Source organism: Ictidomys tridecemlineatus, chromosome 8 (assembly GCF_052094955.1).
Source record: "Ictidomys tridecemlineatus isolate mIctTri1 chromosome 8, mIctTri1.hap1, whole genome shotgun sequence".
Lineage (NCBI taxonomy): Eukaryota > Metazoa > Chordata > Mammalia > Rodentia > Sciuridae > Ictidomys > Ictidomys tridecemlineatus.
The window spans coordinates 84,489,758-84,508,961 of NC_135484.1; the positions used below are offsets into that span (position 1 = coordinate 84,489,758).

At 35.6% G+C, this 19,204-nt stretch overlaps 1 protein-coding gene across 2 annotated transcripts in view; it reads right to left on the bottom strand.

The window, feature by feature from the left end:
- Window positions 1-19,204, bottom strand: part of Mto1 (mitochondrial tRNA translation optimization 1) — a 30,738-nt gene that overhangs the window by 4,517 nt on the left and 7,017 nt on the right. The window contains exons 4-10 of one of the 2 annotated variants that reach the window (XM_005341264.5): window positions 15,564-15,853; window positions 12,321-12,433; window positions 12,031-12,221; window positions 11,668-11,798; window positions 10,731-10,935; window positions 10,481-10,652; window positions 2,101-2,219 (exon numbers count right to left, since the gene is read on the bottom strand). In XM_005341264.5, the coding sequence (XP_005341321.1) occupies window positions 2,101-2,219; window positions 10,481-10,652; window positions 10,731-10,935; window positions 11,668-11,798; window positions 12,031-12,221; window positions 12,321-12,433; window positions 15,564-15,853 (1,221 nt within the window). Of the gene's footprint in view, window positions 1-2,100; window positions 2,220-2,465; window positions 2,975-10,480; window positions 10,653-10,730; window positions 10,936-11,667; window positions 11,799-12,030; window positions 12,222-12,320; window positions 12,434-15,563; window positions 15,854-19,204 lie in introns of those variants that run through there. The other variant, XM_021720803.3, reaches the window with a different exon arrangement.

Sequence of the window (19,204 nt, forward strand, 5' to 3'; positions counted from 1 at the left end):
GCCTCAGCAACTTAGCAAAGCCCTAAGGAACCCTACAAGACCCTGTCCCAATATAAAAATAAAAAGGGCTGGAGATGTAACTCAGTGGCAAAGTAGCCCTAGGTTTAATCCAGTACAAAAAAAGAAAGGAAAAAAAAATGTTTTCCTGTCAGTGCAAATCTTGGTTGAAGCATTTACCTCAATAGGCTATGGGTTCAAATTCTAAGTCCTAATGGTAAGATATTTTTCTACAAATGGTTCTCTGAATGACCTCCATATAAAACTATAATAGATTAATTATATTTTCTTGCAATACTGAAGGGATTGAATTCAGAGTATAACACATGCTAGGGAAGTGCTTTATCATTGAGCTGTATCCCTAGCCTTTTAATTTTATTTTGATACAAAGTCTCCCTAAGTTGCCCAGGCTAGCTTCAAACTTGTAAACCTCCTGAGTCAACCTCCTAAGTACTTGGGATTATGAGCCAGGTATATGCCACCATGCCTGCCTCCAAAACTATAATTTTTAAAGTACAGCTTCTTAGTTGACAACACTTAACTTATTTAGCAGAACTGGAGATTGAACCTAGGGCCATGTATACTGTGCTATATTCCTGTACTTTTTATTAAATTTTTTTTTTTTTTTTTTGGGTACTGGGGATTGAACCCAGAGGTGCTTAGCAGTGAGTTACATCCCCAGTCCTTTTTATTTCTAATTTTGAGACAGAATCTCAGTAAGTTGCTAAGGGCCTCTTTAAGCTGCTGAGGCTGGCCTCAAACTTGTGATCCTTCTGCCTTAGCCTGCCAAGTCATTGGTATTACAGGAATGTACCTCAGTGTCCATCCAACATTACTTCTTGTCCATTTATTTTATTTATTTATTTTTTTTTAATATTTATTTTTTATTTCTCGGCGGACACAACATCTTTGTTGATATGTGGTGCTGAGGATTGAACCCGGGCCGCACGCATGCCAGGTGAGCGCACTACCCCTTGAGCCACATCCCCAGCCCTAATATATTATTACTTGTATTGGATCATTTGGAAAAATGATTCTAGAATTTGATGTAAATACCACACCATCATACATCATCCAGCTTTTCCTACCCTTCTCCCCATATTATCCTGTTATGTATTTTTTCTTTTTTCTTTTCTGTACTTTTTAATTACATAATTTTCCAGGAAAAATCTATCAAAATGCAGAAGCAAATTCTCTGTATTTTTGTGTTAAAAAACTTTAAAAGAAATCCAAAGACATTGTGTCTTTCATGGTCAACAAATTGAACAAAAAAATAGGACAGCATATCATGTGTTACAATATATAGGGGCAGACTCTGAATTTCTTTGCCTGATAAAGTTTTTTTTTGTCTGTTTTGTTCTGGTACTGGGGATTTAACTCGGGGGTGCTTTATCATTGAGCTACATTCTTGGCTCTTTTAATTTTCTTTTTCTTAATTTGTGGCAGAGTCTTGATAAATTGGTCAAAGCCTCACTAAGTTGCTGAGGTTGGTCTTGAACATATAATCCTCCTGCTTCAGCCTAAGTCACTGGGATTACACATGTATGCCACCACGTCCAGCCTTGTTTTGTTTTGTGTACCAAGGACTGAATTTAGGGGCATTAGACCATTGAGCCACACTCCAGCTCTATTTTATATTTTATTTAGAGACAGGGTCTCAGTGAATTGTTTGGCACCTTAGTTTTGTTGAGGCTGGCTTTGAACTCATGATCCTCCTGTGTCAGCTTCCCGAGCCACTGGGATTACAGGTGTACATCATTGTACCTGGCAATAGCTCTTAATTGATCTGTTGTTCATTCATAATTTGCACAAATGGAAGAATATACAGATATCTTAAGTAACAAATTATTTTCTTTTTCTTTTTTTTTTTTTTAAAGAGAGAGTGAGAGAGGAGAGTGAGAGAGAGAGAGAGAGAGAGAGAGAGAGAGAGAGAGAGAGAGAGAGAGAGAGAGAGAGAATTTTTACTATTTATTTTTTTTAGTTCTCGGCGGACACAACATCTTTGTTGGTATGTGGTGCTGAGGATCGAACCCGGGCTGCACGCATGCCAGGCAAGCGCGCTACCGATTGAGCCACATCCCCAGCCAACAAATTATTTTCTACCTTCTATTTTCAGTCTTTCAGCCAGTTCTCTACATTGAGTATACTTCTTCAAGGATTCTGGAACAGCCTTAGCTAGTAATTCCATGTCAACTTCCTCATATTTTAGAACATCTAGAGCTCTGCAAATATACAAAAAGATCATTAACATAAGTATCTATTATAAGAACAAGATTCCTTGCAATAATACCAAATCTCAGAATAACCAAAAAATACCTTAATTCTTTCTATGTACATTGAGCAAACACAGCACTATCTGTAGAACAATATAACTTCAGTAGGATTTACTATTTGATTTGCCTTAAATCCTTATCATGAGAATTAAGATGTTGATAAGAGTAGCATGGTTATAATTCATTTGTCCTTCCTTTTGTGTAATAACAGAATATCTTCTAATAACAAGGGTTTCAAGAATTCTAAAGAATAAGGAAAGTGCTTCACATCTAAGCTATGCTAAGTCCTAGTATCCTGTGAGTTATCTTTTTGCATGCTGGGAAGCACAAAGAAAATCTTCTGCCTTTTTTTTGTGTGGTGCTGGGTATCGAACCCAGGGCCTTATGCATGTGAGGCAAGCACTCTACCAATTGAGCTTCACCCCCAACCATGCCTCCCACTTTTTTTGGGTACTGGGGATCAAACTTAGGGGCACTTGACCATAGAGCCACCTCCCCAGCCCTATTTTGTATTTAGAGACAGGGTCTGACTGAGTTGCTTAGTGCCTCGCCATTGCTGAGGCTGGCTTTGAACTCTTTGAACAGATTCTCCTTTATCAGCTTCTCTAGCCGCAGGGATTATAGGCGTGCACCACAGAGCCCAGCTCCTGCTTCTTGACAAAACTCCTTAAGGAAGAACAAGAAGACACTGTATGTTTAAATCTCTGCAAAACAAACGGACAAAAATGATATAAGAGTTTAAAAAGTATTCTTCTAATCTGATATTTTCTTCTAATTAGTTTACACACATGACCAAAACAATATGCCTAAACACTAATGCTACAGGTAGATCAGGTGAGATTTCCATTAACTTGATTTACTAGCACTTGCTGATATCAAATTAGTGGGAGAAAGTTCAGGTGCATTTAGTCATGAGAAATACTGATGCTTCTCTGGTCAGTTTAATCACCTTTATACTGATCTTGGGCCTTCCCTTTTGGTATCACCCACCTTTAACTCTAATTTGACTCCAGATACTACCCCAAGGTGGAGCTAACTAGATCACTTCTTGCTCTATTATTTTCTTACTTCATTTACATGTAGCCTTTTTTTGGTTATAATTTGATTAAAAAGTTAAGGCCAATGGCATTTTTTTTTTTTTTTTACAAAAATAGAACTTTTCTTTTTTCTTTTTTGGTGCACAATTTTTTTGATATGTTTTTGTATCCGATTCGCCAGAATTTTATTGAGGATTTTTGCATCTAGGTTCATTAGAGATATTGGTCTGTAGTTTTCTTTCTTTGAAATATCTTTGTCTGGTTTAGGAATCAGGGTGATGTTGGCCTCGTAGAATGAATTTGGAAGTTCTCCTTCTTTTTCTATTTCCTGGAATAGCTTGAAAAGTATTGGTATTAGTTCTTCTTTAAAGGTTTTGTAAAACTCTGCTGTATACCCATCCAGTCCTGGGCTTTTCTTAGTTGGTAGTCTTTTGATGGCTTCTTCTATTTCCTCAATTGATATTGGTCTGTTTAGGTTGTCTATATCCTCCTGACTCAATCTGGGTAGATCATATGACTTAAGAAATTTATCGATGCCTTCACTGTCTTCTATTTTATTGGAGTATAAGGATTCAAAATAATTTTTAATTATCTTTTGTATTTCTGAAGTGTCTGTTGTGATATTGCCTTTTTCATCCCGTATGCTAGTAATTTGAGTTCTCTCTCTTCTTCTCTTCGTTAGCATGGCTAAGGGTCTGTCGATCTTATTTATTTTTTCGAAGAACCAACTTTTAGTTTTGTCAATTTTTTCAACTGTTTCGATTTCATTAATTTCAGCTCTGATTTTAATTATTTCTTGCCTTCTACTTCTTTTGCTGTTGTTTTGCTCTTCTTTTTCTAGGATTTTGAGATGAAGTGTGAGATCATTTATTTGTTGGTTTTTCCTTTTTTTTAAGGAATGAACTCCAGGCAATGAATTTTCCTCTTAGAACTGCTTTCATTGTGTCCCACAGATCTGATATGTTGTGTCTGTGTTTTCACTTATCTCTAACAATTTTTTAATTTCCTCCTTGATGTATTCTATGACCCATTGATCATTCAGTAACCTACTGTTCATTCTCCAAGTGATGCATGATTTTTCCTTCCTTCTTTTATCGTTGATTTCCAGTTTCATTCCATTATGATCAGATAAGATGCATAGTATTATCTCTACTCCTTTATAATGTCTAAGAGTTGCCTTGTGACATAATATATGATCTATTTTTGAGAAGGATTCATGTGCTGCTGAGAAAAAAGTGTAATTGCTTGATGTTGGGTGGTATATTCTATATATGTCAATTAAGTCTAGGTTATTAATTGTGTTGAGTTCTATAGTTTCCTTATTCAACTTTTGTTTGGAAGATCTGTCCAGTGGTGAGAGAGGTGTGTTGGAGTCTCCCATAATTATTGTATGGTGATCTATTAGACTCTGGAACTTGAGAAGAGTTTGTTTGATGAACATAGCTGCACCATTGTTTGGAGCATATATATTTATGATTGCTAGGTCTTGTTGGTGTATGGTTCCCTTGAGCAGTATGTAGTGTCCCTCTTGATCCCTTTTGATTAACTCTGGCTTGAAATCTATTTTATTTGATATGAGTATGGACACTCCTGCTTGTTTCCGAAGTCCATATGAATGATATGATTTTTCCCAACCTTTCACCTTCAGTCTATGAATGTCTTTTCCTACCAAATTCGTCTCTTGTAGGCAGCATATTGTTGGATCCCAGGGGTACTTAACCACTGAGCCACATTCCTAGCCCTTTTTTTTTTTTTTTTTAAAGAGATGTCTTGCTAAGTTATTTAGGGCCTTGCTAAGTTGCTAAGACTGACTCTGAACTTGTGATTCTCCTGCCTCAGCCTCCCAAGCTGCTGGTATAACACGTGCATGCCACTGTGCCTAGCAGAAAAAGAACTTTCAAGTTAAAATTTATATGGAATCTCAAGGGCCCACATAATCAAAATAATTTTGAAAAAAGAACATGGTTGAAGGACTCATACTTTCTAATGTCAAAACATATTATAAAAGGACAGTAATCAAAACATTGTGGTACTGGTGCCAGGCATGGTGGAAACCACGTATAATCCTAGCAACTTGGGAAACTGAGGCCGGAAAACTGAAAAGTTCAAGACACCTTGAGCAATTTAGTGAGACTCTTAGCAACTTTATGATATCCTGACTCAAAAAAGAAAAATAAAGTTCTGGAAACCTGTTGAACAACAATGTGAATATAGTTAACACAATTGTTCTGCACACTTAAGGATTGGGCATGTGGTTCAGTGATAAGGCACCTTTGGGTTCAATCCCTGGTACCACACACAAAAAAAGAAGGTATACTTTGTTTTTTGCCAAAATAGAATAAAATAAAATAAAAGGTTGACTAAGAGTGGTACATAATAAGTTCAACGTTTGCCAAGACTTTCGTTCTATTTGGTTGAGCCCTGACAATTACCCTTGGCTTACCTCATTCCTATGGTCTCAAGATTGCAGAATATCCTAATTTTGTTTGGTTCTCCACAGGCTTCACTGACCTATATAGTTCCCATGAATTTATTGCCTTAATTCATTTTATATATGTTTACCAATTTTGGTATTTTTATCTCTTTTAAAAAACTATTATTTGATAAATTTTGTCCACCCATAACCAATTAAATTAATTACAAAGTCAAAAGAATGTCAATACTGCCCTCCCAAGTCTTCCTAGGCCTTCTATCCAACCATACCTATAGACAAATCTATTATCACAATCATGTATTATTACCCTATGCAAATACTTGATTCCTCATCTATTTCTCAATTGGGTCTACTCTAAGAAGGTCTCAGAATTCTCTCACCACAGAAAATGGTCAGTTTTGTCGTACTCTAGTAGATGAAACAAGTCAACTCATTGCAGAGGCCTTATCAGATAAACTATAAACAAACCAACCATATAACTGAAAGCAGAAATGATTGTCTTTTCAGAAATTATAGAACATAGGGCTGGGGTTGTGGCTCAGTGGTAGAGCACTTGCCTAGCATATGTGAGGAATTGGGTTAGATTCTCAGCATCACATATAAATAAATAAATAAAGATCCATCAATAACTAATAAAAAATTAAAAACAGAAATTTGGAGCACTCTTCCTAATGAGTAACCAAAAAAAAAAAAAAAAAAAAAAAAAAAAGGTATCTTGGAATCTATGCAGGATGAAGCCCAAAAGCAACATCTGCAATATCCTTGACAAATCTTTCATTTATTTATTTATTTTAAAAAATCTTTTTAGTTGTAGATGGACATAATACCTTTATTTTGTTTATTTTTATGTGGTGCTGAGGATTGAACCCAGTGCCTCACACATGCTAGGCAAGTGCTCTACCACTGAGCCACAATCCCAGCCCCAATAAATCCTTTTAAAAATAACACATTTACAAGATTTTAAACTAATCTCAATCCCAAACTTCAAGACCTGCTTTGAATCAAGTCTAAGCCTCGGATTCCAGAACTCTGGTACAGAAAGGATAAGTCAGCACACTGCAGAAGAATCTGAGAGAATTTTTGAGCTGCCTAACATAACGTACCTACAGTGTCAACAAAAAATGTGTATGTACATTTATGTACTTTTTCTGTTAAAAGGACTATTTGGAGTCTGGTTCAGTTTTTCTGTATTTAGCACAGAGTCTGACACATGTAGTAAATAAAAAAAAAATGCATTTTGAATAAATTTTCTATCTTTTTCAGTTTTATCTAAATATTGAGAAAGTGTGTCCATTTGGGGAGGCTGAATCCTAAACTATAAATATTCCCCAGAAATCAAATATGTGAAATATATCCTTCTGAAGGGAAAGATACCTGAGTTAAAAAAAGAAATCATTGGTTGAACTACTTAAAAAAAAAATCACTTAAACAAAATGGCTACTCACATTTTTAGTTTGTTAAACATACAAAGCTGATAGTTTCCTTTTGCATTTTTATTAATTAATTAGCATTTTAGACTGTGTTGAAAATGATCTCTTTCCCTATTCAGTATTCTTCAATTCACACTAATCACATTCAATCTAGGTTCCAATTATAAAATACTGAAATAGAGCAATAATTGATTTTAAAAAATGAAGTATGGTGTTAAAAATTCTTTGTCCAACTTTTCAAATAACTTAAAAAACTTAAAATTTGGGCTGGGGATGTGGCTCAAACGGTAGCGCGCTCGCCTGGCATGCGTGCGGCCCGGGTTCAATCCTCAGCACCACATACCAACAAAGATGTTTTGTCCGCCGAGAACTAAAAAATAAATATTAAAAATTCTCTCTCTCTCTTAAAAAAAAAAAAACACAGTTCTTCCCACAGATCTCCCAAAGACATATTAAAAAAAAAAAAAACTTAAAATTTAAACAAAAGATAAGTAGCTGAATACATTGTAAACTGCTCACACTATTACCATTTTCCAGAGCCACTAGCTAGTTCTATGGTTTAGATATGGTTTCAGTGTGTCCTCCAAAAATTCCTGTGCTGGAAGTTTGGTCCCTAGTGTTGCAGTGCTGTAGTGGTAAAACCTTTTTAAGAAGAGGAACTGAAGGAGAGGTAAAGAGGTCACTGGGAGTGTTGTCCTCAGAAGAGATTAATGCTGGTCTCATGAAACTTGTTCTCATAAGAGAGTTGTTAAGAATAAAGGTGGGTCCTGAAGCTCTGGCTTTCAGCTTTAATGTGTGATCTTAGCACATCCAATCATCAATGTGAAACCATATACTTCCATGACACCCTCACCATAGGCCAGAAAGATAGAGCTGCCCAATCTTTCAGCTTTCAAAATGGTGAAATAGATAAATCTCTTTTCTTATATAAAGTATCCTACATGAGGTATTTTATTATTGTACTAAAAACTGACTAATATAGTTGGTAAGCAAATATATTAACTGCTATAGCCTGAATGTTGATGTCTCCCACAAAATTTATACTTTGGAACCTAATAAATATAGTATCACCAATGTGATATTATTAAGAGCAGAGTCAGCCCTGATGAATGGGATCAGTGCCCTTACAAAAGAGGCATCAGGGAGCTTGTTTGTCCTTCTGCCACATGAGGATGCAGCAGAAAGGTGTCATTTTTTTTTCTCTTTCCACATATTTTATTGGTGCATTATAGTTGTACATAATGATGGAGTTTGCTGTTATATATTTGTATATACACACAATATAACAATATAATTTGGCCAATATCACTCCTTAGCACTTTCTCCTTCCTTTCCTGCCCCCAACCCCTTGGTCGCTTTCCTGTAGGGATCTCCCTTTGATTCTCATAAGATCCCTGCCCCCCACCTTTCATTTCTTTTTTCCTCTCTAGAGAAGATATCATTTTAGAAACAAGGAGCAAACCCTCACCAATATCAAATCTGATACCAAATACTGGAGTTACCAGCCTTTAGAACTGTGAACAATAAATTTGTTGTTTATAAGTTATTCAAAGATTTTTCTTTCCTTTTTTCCTGCAGTTCTAGGGTTCAAACCCAGGGCCTCATGCACAATAGATAAGAGCTCTACCACTGAGCTATACTCTAAGCTCTAAGTTTTCATTTTTTAATCAATTAATTAATTAATTATGGTGCCAGGGATTGAACCCAGGGGTGATTAACCACTGAACCATATCCCCAGCCCCTCCTACATTTTATTTTGACAGGGTCTCACTGAGTTATTTATGGCCTCACTAAATTGCTGAGGCTGGCTTTGAACTTGCAATCCTCCTGCCTCAACCTCCCAAGCCATTGGGATTACAGTCCTACACCACTGCACCAGCAAGATCTAATTTTTACAAAATCTGCTTAATATCTTATAATAGTGGAGCTAGTGCTCTGGGAAATTCCCATAAAAATGAAAGCTTGGGAACATAAGTTGGAAAAAATAAAACACCCTGATGAAATGTAAACTAAACAACAACCTATTTGTAAATAAGGAAAGAAAACTGGAAAGATTAGAGGTGATATAGAGCTGTGTTAAAATGGTATACCTTAAAGTTCACAAAAACTATCACAAGCAAACTTGGGGTTGAAAAGAGAAAAAATATACTGGAAACACAGATATAAGATAAATGCCAGGCTGGGGCTGTGGGCTCAGTGGTAGAGCACTTGTCTAGCATGTGTGAGGCACTGAGTTTGATTCTCAGCACCACATTAAATAAATAAATAAATAAAATTTTATTGTGTCGAACTATAATTAAAAAGATATAAAAAAAGATCAATGCCATTATGATTCTACAATGTGCTTCTAAATTAAAAAGACTGTTGATTTGTGGCCCTTTGGCATCTTTTCCCACGCTAATTATACTTTTTTTTCCCCCCAAAATGGGAAAAAAACCAATGATGAGATATACAGAGTATATATTATGTAAGGTCCTTAGGAATATATCTCTGAAACAAAAATGCTCAACACATGACCTTTAGACTCAGAGTCTATATAATTAGAAATACTGCAAGGGTCTTTTCACATCCAAATAATTTATAACACTCTAATTTGTTTTATTTTTTTAATTTAGAAATTTTCTTTGGTGGTGCTGGGGATTGAATCCAGGGCCTTGTGCATGCAAGGCAAGTACTCTACCCACTGAAATATATACCCCAGTCCCCTCTTATTTGTTTTATTAAAGTGGTTTTCTTGCTATAGCTCATGGATAATGTAAGGCCACTTCAATTGCTCCAAGCCTAGTGAATAAAGTAAGTAATCATAATTTTTTCTTTGGTCCTCTAAATCTTAGGAAAATCAAAAGAATTCAATAGGGACCACAGAGAAATTATATACAAAACAGAAGAAATAATTTAGAAACTCATATATAAACATACATATATATATACACACACATATTTATTTTTTGGTGCTGGGAATAGAATCCAGATCCTTAGACATGCTAAGCATGTGTTCTAGTACCAAGTGACCCCTTTAGCCATATGTCTTTTTAATACTGACTAAATAGATGTTATATCTAAGGATTTTGAAAAAAAGTCACCAGCAAACTATATTCACTTAAAATGTACAAGTAGGATACCTGTAGGTAATATCTCTCTAAAATAATGACATTTTTCTGTAAAAAGTGGTGAGAGAGGTCTATATTAAAAATGCATACCTGGGGGCTGGGGATATAGCTCAGGTGGTAGAGTGCTTCCATTCATGCACAAGGCCCTAGGTTCAATCCCCAGCACCACAAAAGAAAAGAAAAAAAAAAAAAAGCATACCTGATGGGCAGACTTTTTACAATACTTATAGAAGCCTGTGGGATTAACTTTTTCCATTTGGAGCTTGAAAATTCAATGGATTTCAACACAGAAATGCCTTCTTTTAAAGATGACTTCATCCAGGAAGCTCTTTCATATCGTTGTTGGGACACACAGCCAGCTTCCTTATATCCTAGGGAGAAAGAGAGACTATAATGAGAGAGGTTTTAAAAAACAGTAAACTAGATTACAGTTCTTAGTGAAGAGTTACCTCGGAACGTAAGCCGACTGTCAGCATTATCAGGACGCAGTGATAAACGGAACTCCACTCGGCTGGTAAACATGCGGTACGGTTCACAAGTGCCCAGTGTGGTAAGGTCATCAATCAAAACTCCTATGTAGCCTTCTGTTCGGCTAATAATAAAGGGTGGTTTGCCACTGACTCGAAGACTGGCGTTGATTCCAGCTATCACACCCTACAAGAGGACTAAAATGTTTAAAAGGCCATTATGAACTGAATGAAGAGCTATCCTATTCAAAACAATACTTGGAAAGAGTAGTATGGGACAGGAAGAAAGCAGGCCCCTAAAGGATATATTAGAGGTACAAAATGTGATCCACATTTAGGAACAGAATATGTATAATGTACCATTTTAGAATGCCATGGTTATTGTTTTCAGAAATATCTAATACTTAATTATTTTTTTGATCCTGGGGATTGAACCCAGCGCCCTGTGCATATGAGGCAAGCACTCTACCAGCTGAGCTATATCCCCAACCCAGAAGTGCCTAATATTTCTGAAAAGCCTGGGGTGGGGGAGGGGCTACTCTTTTTTTTTTTAAACTCACCTGTGAGAACTTTTTAGCCTTTCTCACTTAAAAGTAACAATTTTCCACTAATAAGGAATAATAACAATTTTCAATAAAGTTATCTTAAAGGAACTAGATTTTCTTTTTTTTAAACTCTAGAAGCAATCTAATTCATCTAATCAAAACACATCAGATCTAAGAACTCAAAAAAGAATAATAACCCACAAGTGTTTTAAAAATCCTATCATATACAATAGCCATCTACGTGTAACCTGAAACAAAGATAGACTTCTATAATTATGAATTGTACCTAAGATTTATATAGTTAACATGACAAAGAGAAACACCAGTTAAATAGTCCCTTTGGGTTTCCAGTAACATCTGAATAAAGCTCTTACTTGAGCTGCAGCTTCCTCATAACCAGTGGTGCCATTTATCTGTCCAGCAAAGAAGAGCCGTTGAACCAAATGAGTCTCAAGGGAAGGAGTGATTTGACGAGGATCTAAGTAATCATACTGAACACCATACCCTGTTCAAAGAATAAATGGTATAAAATAAGTAAAAACAGATGAACTGCCCTCAAAGTAGAGATATAAAGATTACTATTAAATGTCCCTCAAAAACTAAAGACTACTTAACATCTGTACATGTTGCGCTTCATTCTCTGAAGCTCTAATTAACAATGAGAGCAGCAAAGACCTCCTCACTAATCACTAAAGCAATGCTGAGTAAACACTGAATGGTGGCTGTAGCCCTCTTACCTGGCTGAATCATTTTAGCTTTCTCTAGGCCTCTGATGCATGTAATCATTTTCTCTTGTAACTCAGCTGGTAGCGTCACAGATAAACCTTGAGGATAGATGAGGTCAGAATCCATTCCTTCAGGTTCTAACCAAACCTGATGCAGACGATTCGGAAAACGCAAAACCTTTGATTCAATGGAGGGACAGTATCTAGAAATTACATATATATATATATATATATAATAAAATGAACATAAAAGTGGTGACATCATTCCTTAAAGTAATTGAGCACTGATTTTTTGTCCTTACCGGGGTCCTCTTGTAGTTTCCTTAACATGACTATTAAGGTGAAGGTTCTCAAGCACAATCTTATCCACTTTTGGGTTTGTGTGAGTCAAATAACATGGCAGCTGATCTTCTGGCTAAAAAACAATAATCAGAATACTGTTTTATTTCTCTACTAGTTTGCCTCTTATCCAAATAAATTCTACTTGATATTTACTCACTTTAAGCATTAAATTTATTAAATTTATGCATGATGACCAGTACTACTTATATAGTATTCTTGCCCAAAATAAATAAATAACCCAAAAGATAAACCGAAATCTAGGCAAACTTCTAGATCTAACTACCAGTTTATAGGAAAGACAGAAGCAGCAGAGGGATGCAATCAGATACATCAAGAAGATGGGAGCTTCTAGAGAGCAAATTTTCTCTGTACATAAATGTTATAAAGAAAACAGGGAGGGGCTGGGGCTGTAGCTCAGTGGTAAAGCACTTTCCTTGCATGTGTGAGCTGCTGGGTTCGATCCCCAGCACCACATAAAAATAAAGATACCATGTATTCATCTACAACTAAAAAAAAGAAAACAAGGAAGTAATTATAAAACATCCTAGGCTGGGGTTGTGGCTCAGTGGTACATTGCTTGCCTTGCACATGTGAAGCACTGGGTTTGATTCTCAGCACCACATAAAAATAAATAATACAATAAAGACTTTGGGTCCATCTATAACTAAAAAATTTTTTAAAAAATAAAATAAAACATCCTTCAATGCATGTGTGGACCTGGTTCAAATAAAATAACTGTAAAAATTATTTCAGAGGCTGGGTACAGTGGTACATGTTATAATCATACCAACTTGGGAGGCAGGAAGATCATTAGTTCGAGGCCAACCTGGGCAACTTAGTGATAACCTGTCTCAAAATTTAAAAAATAGCCAGGCATGGTGGAGCATGCCTGTAATCCCAGTGGCTGGGGAGGCTGATACAAGATGATTGCAAGTTCAAAGCCAGCCTCAGGAAAAGTAAGATGCTAAGCAACTCAGTGAGACCCTGTCTCTAAGTAAAATACAAAATAGAGCTGGGGGTGTGGCTCAGTGGCTGAGTATCCTACCCAAATTCAATCCCTGGCATCCCCCTACACCTCTCTCTTTTTTTTTTTAAATAAAAGGGGCTGGGGATACACATTCTAAGAAAGTATATATTGTACTTTACCAAAGCAAAAATATAAAAAGTGACTTGGTTAAAATAATAGAATATTTGAAGCCACTCATCAGGACATCACCAGAAACTGGGACAATCAATTGTTAATCCTCAATTCCAAACTCACAATATACACTTTGTAGGGGAGGCAGTACTAGGTATTGAACCTAGGGCCTACTATATGCTAAGCAAGAGCTCTTCCCCTGAGATACATTGCCATCCCTTTTAAAATATTTTTGCCACAGATGGTGGCACCTGGTTGTAATACCAGCAATCTGGGAGGCTGAGGCAGGGGGATCAAAAATTTGAGGCCATGTATAACTAATTAAAACAAATAAAAAATTTAAAAAAAGAAAGAAAAAGATGAGGCTGGGGATGTGACTCAAGTGGTAGCGTGCTTGCCTGGCATGCGTGAGGCCCGGGTTCGATCCTCAGCACCACATACAAACAAAAATGTTGTGTCCGTGGAAAACCAAAAATAAATATTAAAATTCTCTCTCTCTTTAAAAAAAAAAAAAAAAAGAAAGAAAGAAAGAAAAAAAAAAAAGAAAGAAAGAAAGAAAAAAAAAAAAAAGAAAAAGAAAAGTTTGAGGCCAGCCCGAGCAAGGTCCTATGCAATTTTGCAAGACCCTGTCTCAATATAAAAAAAAAAAAAGGGCTGGGTAAAGTGCCCTGGGGTTCAATCTTAGTACCAATAAATAAATAAATAGATAAATATTGATATTGAGGGATTAAACTCAGGGGCACTTTGTCACTGAGCCACATCCCTAGCCCTTTTTATTTTGAGACAAGGTCTTGTTAAATTGCTTAGGAACTGGCTAACTTGCTAAGGTGTGGAGTGGGAACTTGTAATCCTCCTGTCTGAGGCTCCAAGTTGCTGGGATTACATGTGGGTATAACTACACCCAGTTAAAAAGTTTATTTTGAGACAAGGTATTACTAAATTGCAAACAGTGGCCTAAAATATGCAATCCTCCTAATCCAGCCTCCCGAATAGCTGAGATTACAGGCATATATCACCTCAAACAGCTTACTTTTTTCCAAAACTCAAAAGATAAGCAAAAGCAGCCTGTATTCTTCAAAAATGTCAGTTTCATAAAGATTGGCGAACTGGTCACATTGAAGAGATTATAGAGAGAAATGACAATTAAAAACAATGCATGATCCTAGATTGGAAAAAATAAAAAGGTCACTGGAGTATATTGGAAAAATCATCAAAATTTGACTATGGATTTTATATTAGATAGCAGTACTATATCAGTGTTAAAAAAATCCTCATATTTCAAAATTACACTGAGGTTATAAAAGGATGTTTTTTGTGTTTAGTTCAGATATGGACTGAAGTAGAGGCCAAGGCTCATAATCTCTGTAGCTTAATCTCAAATGTTCTCTAGGAGGAAAATATATGTGTATATTACTGTCTTATACATTAAATATGTGCATTAATATCTACATGTCTACCTCTATACGTACAGAGATTAATATAGCAAAATATTCCCAATGGGCAACTTTAATGATTTATAAGAGTTTGTTATAATCATTTTACTATTTTTCTGTAAGTCTGAAATGGCTTCAAAAAGTTTAATTTACAAAATATGTAAAGTTATAGAAGTAATAAAATTTAAAAATTTACAGGGAAATACCAGTTAGCCAAATTAGCTAATACTTTTAAAAATCGCTTCTTTATTCCTAAAAATAACCACTAGCTTTTGAGAGATGCCAGTGATTCTTCAACAGATTTGTGTTTTCTGCTTTTCATACAGTAGTGATAGCACCCTCGATGGATGACTCATGCTGTAGACACTTTGAGCAAGAATAACGTGTGTATGAGCAACTTTCTTGAGAAACAGAAATCAAAGACCTGAGTTTTCACTAACTGGAATTTATTCTTTACTTTATTGTTGCAAAATAAAAAGCATCATAAAAATAAATAAATAAATAAATAAGATTGCTTCTTTATACCGTAATAATAGTGATGCAAATTGTTGTCAAAAAAGAAAATAAGTTAGTATACTTCCTGCTGCAAATAGCCAATATCAATTAAGTGAATTTTTCATAAATCATCTTACCTTAATCCACACTGCCTTGTTGACAAAGCTGAATGGGATAGATGGATTATCTGGTGTCTGCTTATTTAGAATGCTGAAATTAATGGTCTCTTTGGCAATTCGGGGTGGAGTCCCAGTCTTTAACCTTCCCATCACAAAACCCAACTTCTCTAGAGTCTGAGCCAACCCTATAGAAGGCTGATCCCCCAAACGTCCTGCTGGATGCATCTCCAATCCAATTACAATCATGCCTCTCAGAAATGTTCCAGTAGTCAGAATCACACTCTCTGCATATACTATGCTTCCATCCACTAAATGACAGAAAAGAAAGAGTAAAATTGTTTTTGAATTACCACAGATCAAATGGAATGTGATTATTTTACATTGGAACTACAGAAAAAATTTCTCAATTTAGACACTTGAGAATTATGTGCGTATGTGTATGTGTGTGGTGCTAGGGTTTGAACCCAGAACCTCACAAATGTTGGCAAGTACTCTACCAATGAGCAACACCCTCAGTCCTTTTTACTTTTTAATTTGAGACAGGGTGTCGCTTTGTTGAATAGCTTGGCCTAGAACTTGCATTCCTCCTGCCTCAGCCTTTGAGCCATTGGGATTACAGGTGTGCACCACTGCTACTAGTTTTTTAATATTTGCTTTTCTTCTGTTTCTTTTCCAAGTTTTATTAAGGTATGATTAATAAATAAAAAACTACATATTTAATGTCTACAACATGGTGTTTTATGCTATGTCTGTGTCACCATTCCCATAATCAAGCTAATTAATATACTTACTACCTCAGAGTTATAAATTTTTGAGTGTGTGATAAGATCATTTAAAATCCAGTCCCTTAGAAAATTTTATGTATAAAATATAGTATTATTAATTATATAGTTATCATGTATTGGACATTAGATCTCTATAGAATATTTATCTTTTTTTTTTTTTTTTAAAGACTGTCTGGCCATGTTGTCCCCAGGCTGGCCTTGAACTTTGATCCTCTGCCTCAACCTCTTAAGTAACTGGGAAGACAGGCAAGTGCTACCACACCTAGATTTAACTTATTATTATTTTTTAAATATTTTAGTTGTTGATGGGTCTGTCTTTCCTTCTCTCCTTCTCTTCCTTTCCTTTCCCTTCCCCTTCCTCCCTTTCTCTCTTTCGATGTGGTGCTCAGAATTGAATCCAGTGCCTCACACATGATAGGCAAGCACTCTACCACTGAGCTATAACCCCAACTTATTTTTAACATCCTCTAAGCGGGGTGCATTATTCCTGAAGCCATTTCAATACCAGGTTGCGATCTGGTAGGGAAACGACAATGTGTTATCCCAACTCATACGTTCCTAAAACCAACCTCAGCAACTTAGCAAAACCCTGTCTCAAAAAAAAAAAAGGGGTTGGGTATGTGGCTCAGTGGTTAAAAACCCTGAGTTTAATCCCTGGTACCAAAAAAAAAAAAAACCCGAACAAACAACAACAACAAAACCCCCAAAGAAATTAGTTGGAAGAATGGTAACTGACTTAGTAGAGGGAAGAAAGCTATAATTCAAGCAGCTGATAGAAGATACCAGTAAGAATGAACTAATTGCCCTGCAAAGGCTCAGAAATTGCAGAACTAAGAATGAGAACTTAAGAATGTAGTAATAATTCTTGAGGCTAAAATAAAAAATAGTTTCAAATCTACACACTGAAGATTTGTCTCCAGATTTCTCTTTCAGGAAATGAGACTTAAGCTAGTCAGGAGTTATTATTTAATGGGTACAGAGATTTAACTTGGGATGATGAAAAAGATGGACAGTGGTGAAAGTTGCACAACATTGTAAATGTACTTAATGACTCTGAGTCTTGCTAAATTGCCAGAATGGCCTACAACTTGCAATTTTCCTGCCTCAGTCTCTCTGCAGCTGGGATTAAAGGCATGCAGCACTGTACATCGTTAAAATGGTAAATTTTATGTTAATTTAGACAGTATAAAGAAAAACTGTATTAGCTGGGCGCTAATACCACAAAAACAAAACCCCTGTATTGTTAGGCCTATAAAATATAGACAAAAATAATATATATAAAAATTAAATAACAGGAGTACAAATGACTTACAGGTAGATTGTTCTATAATAATACAAGTAATCATTAAATCCAGAGGAGAAAGGAAGTGGGGGTAAGAAAAGGAAATAAATGAAAGGATATAAAGCTAATTTAGTAATTATTCACAGCGAGAATTCAGTAAACACTAATTGAAAAAGAAATTTATGCAAACTATGTAAAACCATAGTTACTGGGATGAGGATACAGCTCAGTGATAGAGCACTTGCCTAGCATGCCTAAGACCCTGGATTCTATCCCTGGCACCACAAAGGAAAAAAATAAATCATAGTAATTAATGTAATCCCTATAACAAACAAAACCACAAATTTTAGAAACAATATAGTCTTCAAAAGCAAAACAAATATAAATCAAGTGAAAAAAAATTGGTTTGAAAAATATACCAGATGAACCTTATAGCTTAGAAATTAAAACAAACCAAGAAAAAGTTATCCACGAATATAATGTATATAATAGTCTATTTTATCATTTACTACCATAAAATTATATATATATATATAAATAAAAAGTTAAAATTTATCCAAACATACCCACACACAGATGGGGGTACAGTTCATGAGTAGAGTTCTTGCCTGGCATGTGTAAGGCTCTGGGTTCAACTGCTAGCAACACACACACACACACACATACACACAAACCTTTACACAGCATACACAGCATCATTCTTAGTAAAGAAAAATGTAAACAAAGATGCAGTATTAAATCATAATTGAGAAAAATTAATTTTTAGCTACCTCCTATTGCTATTTATTGAAGTGAACTTGGTGAGGCTAATCAATTCATATGAGTAGTTCATCTTTTTAGTAATTGTATCTGGCAATAAAAAGTGATATCTTGTAGTTCTCTATTTTTCACCATATGCAAAATATATGTAACAGAAAAAATACGTGTGTATGTGTTAATAACTGCTTACTTATTGGTAAAGCTTTTGGTTACTAGTTACCAATAAAACTTTGAGAGTCCAAAGCTATTTGAGAATTTTTGACTGCTTAGGAGTTAGAAAGGGTTGTTCAAGGGTCAATTGTGTATAAGCAGACAAAAAGACCACAGAAGGGCTGGGGTTGTGACTCAGTGGTAGAGCACTCGAGTAGCACATGCAAGGCCCTGGGTTTGATCCTCAGCACCATGTAAAAATAAACAAATAAAATAAAGGTATTGTGTCCAACTACAACTTAAAAAAAAAAAAAAAAAAAAAAAAACCACACAGGAAACTAATAGCAGCAGATGCTCTTGAGATAGAGAACTAGTTGGCTAGCCAGGCATGGTAGCACATGCTTATAATCCCAGCAGCTCAGGAGGCTAAAGCAGAAGAATCAGACGTTCAGACAGCCTCAGCAACTTAGCAAGGCCCTAAGAAACTCAGGGAGACCCTTCCCAAAATAAAAAATAAAAAGGGCTAGAGATGTATTCAGTGATAAAACGCCTTTGGTTTAATCCCTAGTACTGCCAAAATAAAATAAAATAAAATAAAAAAGAAAATGACAAAAAAAGGAAAATAGAATTATATATTAAATGAAACCCCCAGAGAATCAATAGAAAAAGAAAAAAACAGAGAA